Source organism: Sipha flava, unplaced genomic scaffold, assembly GCF_003268045.1.
Source record: "Sipha flava isolate LNK unplaced genomic scaffold, YSA_version1 52191_pilon_pilon, whole genome shotgun sequence".
In the NCBI taxonomy this organism is placed as follows: domain Eukaryota; kingdom Metazoa; phylum Arthropoda; class Insecta; order Hemiptera; family Aphididae; genus Sipha; species Sipha flava.
In genome coordinates this window covers 1-7,962 of record NW_020273476.1, presented here as the reverse complement: position 1 = coordinate 7,962, position 7,962 = coordinate 1, and the positions used below count along the sequence as shown (strand labels likewise).

Below are 7,962 nucleotides of genomic sequence, written 5' to 3'. Positions count from 1 at the left end.
AGGTTCTGACGAATCATTCCGAGCAACTGTAAATTGCAAGTCGATGGTATATTCATTATTTTTTACGCTATCAATAATACACTTACGACTGGCTTCATATTCGTCACATATGACCGACCACGGTTTCGTAGAGTATTTCATTAATTTTTTGCCAGTTTTAGTAGTTTGCTTCGATTCACTAATTGCAGTCTCTAAAAGTATTTTTAATTGATCTGAAATGTAAAAAGTATTTGTAATTTTGTAAGCATTATTGATATGACTATTTTTTTTCTCAATCTAAATCGAAAACTAACTCTCTAGGTTATCAACGTTTGTGTCCACTTTGTTTCTTTGATGTTTCTTTGATGGAACTATATTCGTAACATCTGCATTGGTTTCTGATTTCGACGAAGAATTCCGTGCAACTGAAGATTTCAAATCAAATGTATTTGCATTTGTATTTTTTTTCGAGGGATTAAAAACATCTTTAGAACCATTCTTTTCTTTCTCAGCTATATCTTCGGACTTTATTTTTAAGTCAACACTGGCATTATTCTGCTTATTTAAACAGTTTTCTTTAGTGGTCTTCGCTTTTTCTGAAATAACGAGAATGTTAATGTTTGCAAATATGCAAAGGAAAAGTGCCTACAAATGCAATTATATGCATTATGTTACACTTTATAAAATGTGTTTTTTTTAAAAAAAAAAAACCATACTTTTATACCAAATAAAATTTTAAATATTTTATCGAAACAAAAAAAAATGATAATATCCACTACTTTATATTTCAAATCATTTAAATCAATCTAAAACTTTTATGAAACTTAAAAACATGAATACAAATAAAAAATAACTGAAAATAAATATTTTAAATTATTTGAAGTTACCTACTCTCCGAAAACGAATAGAAAACTTAAAAAAAAAATACAACATTTTTTAATTGATTAAAAACTCATTAAATATGCATGTTTTATGAATTTATGAACAAATATGTAATAACCTTCGAAATATGCAAAATATGCAATATAAAATTTGGTGTTTAAATTCTGTGTGATATCCATCGGGGACATTTTAAACCACCATAGAATTCCATACACTTAATACAAACATACAAATGCATATAAATCCGGGCTCTAGTAATAATTATTCTTATTTAGATATCATTATTTCAACATCTAATTATCATGACTAATAGATGGCCAAATGGCAAATTATTACAAAGCATTAATTGATTTTCAAACAACTTTAAATGACGATTGATGCATCATTATTATTTAAAACTGTCGATTATACACAAAAAATGGCTATGAAATTTAAAAGTAGGTTTTTTGATAATTTTATCCATATCACCTTTTGTAGTTATACTATTGAAAGTTACTTGCAATGTGACTAACTCAAACAAACATAAATATTGAACTACATTTAACACGTTTTTTTTTTTAATTTTAAACCAATTTTCATTTCAATATACTTGATAATATTGTTGTCATCCGAAATACCTTTTACCTTCTTCAAAACTGCATCAAAATTTTTCAAATAAATTCAATAAAGTTACAAATTTTTTTTTATTACTTATTGTATCAAATCTATAATAATTGCAAAGGCCAGCAACAAGCTAATGATACTTTAAAAGCAAATTAAAATTAAATATCTAAATATATCAAAATGTTTTCAAATAATGCACTTAAGCAACACAAGAAACAATATATTAATGAAAAAAATGAGCAGAAATCTGTATTATTTAAGTTGAGATTAGTTTGGCTATTTTTTTTCTTTTGTCTACTCTTTTTAATTTCTTGGTCGCCATAAAAAAGAAGAAAAAAAAGTTTCTTGGCGATTATCTTGAACTGCAGAATGGCACATTCGCATCATAATGAAATTTATTAGAATAGATATGATTATATTATATGATGTTCGAAGCATGGAAATGTAATAGAAATATTTAAAGCATCTTTAACTGTCCATACCTCACGATTTTTCACGTCCCTTCTTGGGTAATTGGGTTTAATTTTAAGTTAATCGATGTTTTTTAACTCAACACTCAACATTAAGCAAAATATAATACATTATTTAAATTAAAGTTACATGTACATTTAAAATTTTTTTTTAAGGGTTTTCATAATGGTGATTCGTCATTAAGGAATAGTAAATCTATTGTTTTTGAACAATCGAATCCTATAAAAAAAAAACACAGCAAACATTGCCCAATATGATGTATAATATTTCTTCATTTTCAGGTAATTAATATTGATATAATCTTAATTTTGTATCTTAGTGTATCTTCTTGTTAAATACATGGCTATTCTTATAATTTTTGAAACGGTATATACAATAAAAACAATTAACCGGGGGAAAAAATATGGTATTTTCACAATTCAGTTAATTTAAATAAGTACCTACCACGTTTTCTAGCACAAATGTGGCTGCAATTGAAAAACGACAAGAGACATTTTTTGTTGATTATTAATCTCATTTTTAATGAAGCCGGTCATTTTTTTAGTTTTCCACAGGGGTGATGCGGGTATTGGCACCTACCTAAGGGAAATTGTCCATAAAATCTTTAATAATTGCAGCAGAAATACTAGACCTGTTTTAAAATATACCTAAACTCAACTTCTATTCATATTTACGAACTTGAAACCACTTAAAATTCTTTAATATGAATTAATACGCAATTATCTTATTATCTAATAATAATGATTATATAATTTCTTTAACAATTAAGTATTAAACACACATACCTACCAATAAATAAAATTTTTTTTGATCATGATTTTGAATGAAACAATATATAATCTATATTAAATTCAAACATTTTTTGTATAGTAATTTATATTTTATATTACTAACCAGTGGGCGGTATTACACGATAATACATTTTTTTTAAATAATTTTTATAAGTCAAGGCAAATAATCATCAGTACTGTGTAGTGACATAGCCTTATACACTTCGTAATTAAAAGTAATTTAGTACTAAAACTATTGAAATCAAATTAAAATGTACATACTTACAGCTTAATTTCGGGCCGGTTGATATTAGAAGAAATGCACCGAAAAAATAAATTTCGTTATAAATGTGTGATAAGAACAGTAAGCATATCAATTTTGATATGGATAAAATACTAGGAAGTTATAAATTAAGCTAATATCAATATCCACTTAATTTCGTAATCAGGTATCGAAATAACAAGGGGGCAATATTAACGCATCTCCCCTTATAGTCGGGAAAAGAACGTAGAAAAAACGTAAAAAGAAATCGTAAAAAAAATTACAGCTCTTCAAATGATGTATTACCGAAAGTGTTATAAGTCCCGAGAACCTTGCAGTTATAAGAGTTCGATCTTTTCAATATATTGGCGCCGCGATAAATCTTAATCTTATCTAGTACAGTTGTATGTCGCAACTTGCGCAGGTATTAGACAATGGTGACCAACCGTTTGTTAATAATAATAATGATATTGAAATAATACACCATTATATAGGAACTTAGCAAAAAGTCCCAGAATAAAATTATAATTATAATAAAAATAACAATGACAATCAGTTCCGTCTTTACCCTATGGGCACGTGAGGCACGTGCCCAGAGCCTCCAGCCAAATGAGGACCCCGAATAATCGAAATTACAATTTTAAATTATAAGCTGTAACGTATTAATATTTTATACGACCATCTATAAAAAAATAATTCTAAATTCTAGAAAAAAAATTTGCACATTTCACATGGACGCATATCGTACGCACGCGTTTTTAGTTTACATTGATTAAATATATATATACGCATATATATTGAAAGCTAGGTAAATGGCAATGTTAAAATGTTAAATAAATAATACTTAATAATTGTGTGCAATTAGGTACATTTGATATCTTATATTTCTTATCCCATTATCTAAACCGGGTTTTCTTTAATAATTTATATCAGTTTCTGCCTGCCCGTATTATGTACTGGATTATTTATCTTAATTATGTCAAAGCAGTGAATTTAATAGGAATTCGATTTTAAACATTTTCAGTAAATACACAATAAAACTGACAGTCAGTACAAGTGCGCCGTTCGTCCGCTTCGTTTCGTTTATTTAACTATAATAAAAATATAAAATGTAAAATTTTATTAGTGTCTGTAATAGAGTTGCATTCTCATTTAATTATGTCAAAAAGGACATATTTGAGTGGTTCAGAAAAAAGAAAAAGACTTGCGATTCAAAAAGAAAATATTAGCAAACTACCTAAGCTTACTTCATTTTTTACACTCGAAGAAACTAATAGGCAGACCGAGTTTTCAACCTCGTCATTTCAAGGTACTTCTAAATTTGAAAGTCCAGAAATTGGACCCACTTTTAATGATACAACTAGTGTTTTGAGTTCATCAGCTCCTAATTTAACGACAGCCTTAACACATTAGAGTTTAAAACTTCCAGCTTAAGCAACTGCGATTTAACAAACACACATATTATAGAAAATATATCTCACGACCTTGGTACTTACTGTGATGATATTTTAACTGAAGAAAAACGAGATATTTGAATACTCAAAGGACCAGAGTTTTTCCAGAATAAAAATAGTGACTTTTCTGAAACTTTTACAAGTTTTTCAGATGTAAGTGGTAAAACAAAAAATAGAAGCTTGACTAGAAATGTTTTCACCCGCAAATTGACGAATGGAGAGTGTGTAGAAAGAAGTTGGCTCATATATTCGCCGTTGAAGAAAGCTGTATATTGTTATTGCTGTCGTATTTTTAATTATACTATTATTATAGGCAACAGTTTGAGTTCTTCTAATGGATACAAAGATTGGAAGCATATTAGTAACTTTTTAATGGAGCTTGAGAATAGTTCACTACACAGGTAATTAATGATGAAGTATGTCTCAAGAAGCAAAACTATTGCTCGAGTGGATATGGATTAATTTCCCAATACAATGCTGAAATCAATTATTGGAAGAATGTACTCAAAAGGATTGTTGCTGTGGTGAAGTTTTTGGCTTCAAGAGGACTTGGATTTCGTGGTGATGATGAAATGTTGGGTTCTCAAAATAACGGTAATTATTTGGGATGCTTAGAATTAATAAGCGAGTTTCACCCTTTTCTAACTGATCATATACAAAACTACGGAAATCGTGGAAAAGGAAGTACATCATATTTGTCTGCAAATATTTGCAACGAATTTATTAATATAATAGGGAAAAAAAGTGTTAACAACGATTATTAGTGAAATAAATGCAGCAAAATACTACTCAATAAGCGTCGATTCCACACTAGACCTGTCTCATGTAGACCAACTCAATTTTATTGTACGGTTTGTTAAAGACGGAAAGCCTATTGAGAGATTTTTGCTATTTTTGCCTATCGAAGAGCATAAAGCGCAATACATGGCAGATACGGTTTTAAACTTTTTGGAAAACCTTAAAATTCCAATAAAAAATTGTCGTGAGCAGAGTTACGACAACGCCGCAAATATGGCAGGAAATTATTCTGGTCTACAGGCAAGAATTAAAGAGCAATGGAAATTTGCAATTTTCGTCCCATGTGCAACACATTCGTTGAATCTAGTAGGTGCCCAAGCGGTTGGATGTGTTTCAGAAGCAGTAGCATACTTTCAATTCGTCCAGAAATTGTTCAATTTTTTTTCGAGTTCAAACAATCGATGGAAGATATTAAAAGAATGTTTAGGCGGACAAAAAGTTCTGAAAAGCTTATCTGAAACCAGATGGTCTGCACGCGCTGGTGCTATTAATGCTTTACATAATGCTTATGATCATATTTTTGAAGCTTTATTATTAATTGCTAAAAACACTGATCAATCAGCAGAAACGAGAAACGAGGCAAAAAGTATTGGCAAAAAAAATGGAAAAATTGGAGACCATTATCCTAACTGAGACATGGAATGACCTTCTGGGAGCTATAAATAAAACAAGCTTAAGTCTACAGAATAATACTATAACAATGGACGTTGCAACAAAACTGTTTGCGTCACTTAGCGTGTATATTAGTAACAGTGGCGTAGTTATGGGGGGGATGATGGGGATAGATCCCCCCCCCAGAGCCTTTATTTCAATGTTTAATGCATTGACATATAAAATATAATATATTATAATTATGGATATAATCCACCATGTCCTTATCTTGGCTCTCAAATTATATATTTCGCCTATCATATTATCATTGATTATAGAATAGATAGATAGTCCATGGTATAGAGATATTAGGCTACTAAAATTATGTTTGTTCTAGCTGCCGATAGAATGCGTTGTATAATAGAAAAAATAATTATTTTACAATCTGTATAGATAAATACAGAACGAACGTCGAGCGCTGCCGCACTGGGCGGGGCGGGCCACGGGTGCTCATAACTCAGTATTGCATTGCGCCATTGTGGTCAGGGAATAAATATATTGGTACTTCAATTTTTCATTATACATGAAAAATAATTCTATAAATAGAAAGACGGTATTTTTCGCCGACCCCACGTGATTGCCTTCCCGTCTTCATGACTATCTATGATAGAGGTACCACCACCTTGCATCTAGCTCCCACCGCGTTCGTCGCTCATCTACCTATGAGAGAGGTACCACCTCCTTGCATCACAGCGACGCCAGCGCTCCATAACGGTTGCATCTTACGAGTAGTCGCCAAATATTAACATTGCGTTGACTATCTATCTATTCTATAATCAATGGTATTAGACATTTAGATTTTAGACTTTAAATAGAAGTTTGTTAATAGTCGTTACGCGTTAGTGGATTTGTAAGTTATGTTTTTATTCCGTTTTTCGTGTTCGTGTTAATTACAGACGTGGACATAACACATGAACAAAACAGCAGTGGCCCAGTGTATTTGTGAGTTTTGTTAAAGTGACTTGTAAAAATATGTTAACTAAGTAACTAACTTTTATTTCGCCATGTCTTCGCCATAAAATTTTGTATGCGTGTGTGGCAAAAAACAACTTGGAATGAATTCTACAAATTGGTTGCGTCATACTCAATCGTGTAAAAGTGTTAAGTCAAAACAAAAGTGTTTAAATATTAAATCATTCTTCAATATGAAAAGTATAAAAATTACAAAGAAGCATGACTTAGACACCTTGGATAACTCAGTACCTATCCCCAAACAAATTGCATTCAATGGTAAATAAATCAACTAATAATTCAAATATACATGTTTAGTATTCATATACTATAATACCTAGATATTTTTTTTAATTTTTTGCTTAAAGATTATAATAAAACAGAAAGAACCGTTCAAGTCAGTGTTGAATCTTTAGAAAATGACAATATTGAAATGCTTGTACTCAAAGGTAAATAAATAAGTATAATATTTTTTTTTTTTTTTTTAGAACTTTTAGTATAAACTATAACAGTTCAACAATTAAAATAATGTTAAATTTCACAATATATAAAAATATATAATATATAATATATATATATATAATAATATATAAAAACATAACAAGATAAGAAAAATAAACACAATTATTAAGATGAAAATAAAAATATCGAAGATAGTTAATTATAATATAGATAAGCATTACAATAGAAAGTTTCTTATTTTAATATTTAGAGATGTGGTTGTTAGCTATTCGGCTAACAGGTAAACATAAAATACAATTATAAAAATTGCAGTTAATTACAATTATAATAATAACTTAGGAATAATATTGTCGCATGAAATCGATAATTAGGTAATTAGCTAAGAATATGAAATGAAATGGTACACAATTTGATGTACTTACTATGATATATGGAATTACAATTGACCTTTATTTAGTAATGACGTAAGGAGTGACAGGATAATATTAATATTAAGTATAATATTAATTTTATGGTTCATTGAATTTATAAGAATTTTTGTGTTGACTCACAAAGTTAAAATTAGATACTTAATGAAATTTAAATTTAATTGCATTCTACTTTAATGTATATTTTTTCAAAGAAAAATTGGTTTTTTTAGTAAAGATTTTCGTCCTTGTACAGTTTTAACTACTACCCA

General features: G+C 29.2%; 1 protein-coding gene across 1 annotated transcript; it reads left to right on the top strand.

The window, feature by feature from the left end:
- The first annotated feature begins 4,125 nt into the window (after positions 1–4,125).
- Positions 4,126–5,852, top strand: LOC112690800 (zinc finger MYM-type protein 1-like). The gene is made up of 4 exons (XM_025564892.1): positions 4,126–4,276; positions 4,735–4,822; positions 4,933–5,105; positions 5,200–5,852. The coding sequence occupies exons 1-4, from the start codon at positions 4,126–4,128 to the stop codon at positions 5,850–5,852; spliced, it is 1,065 nt and encodes a 354-aa protein (XP_025420677.1).
- Positions 5,853–7,962: the final 2,110 nt, after the last annotated feature.

Coding starts and splice junctions, on each gene's coding strand:
- LOC112690800 (XM_025564892.1), top strand. CDS start 4,126: ATGTCAAAAAGGACATATTTGAGTGGTTCAGAAAAAAGAAAAAGACTT. Junction 4,823..4,932: donor GAGAATAGTTCACTACACAG/GTAATTAATGAT, acceptor TGTACTCAAAAG/GATTGTTGCTGTGGTGAAGT. Junction 5,106..5,199: donor CGGAAATCGTGGAAAAGGAA/GTACATCATATT, acceptor AAATAAATGCAG/CAAAATACTACTCAATAAGC.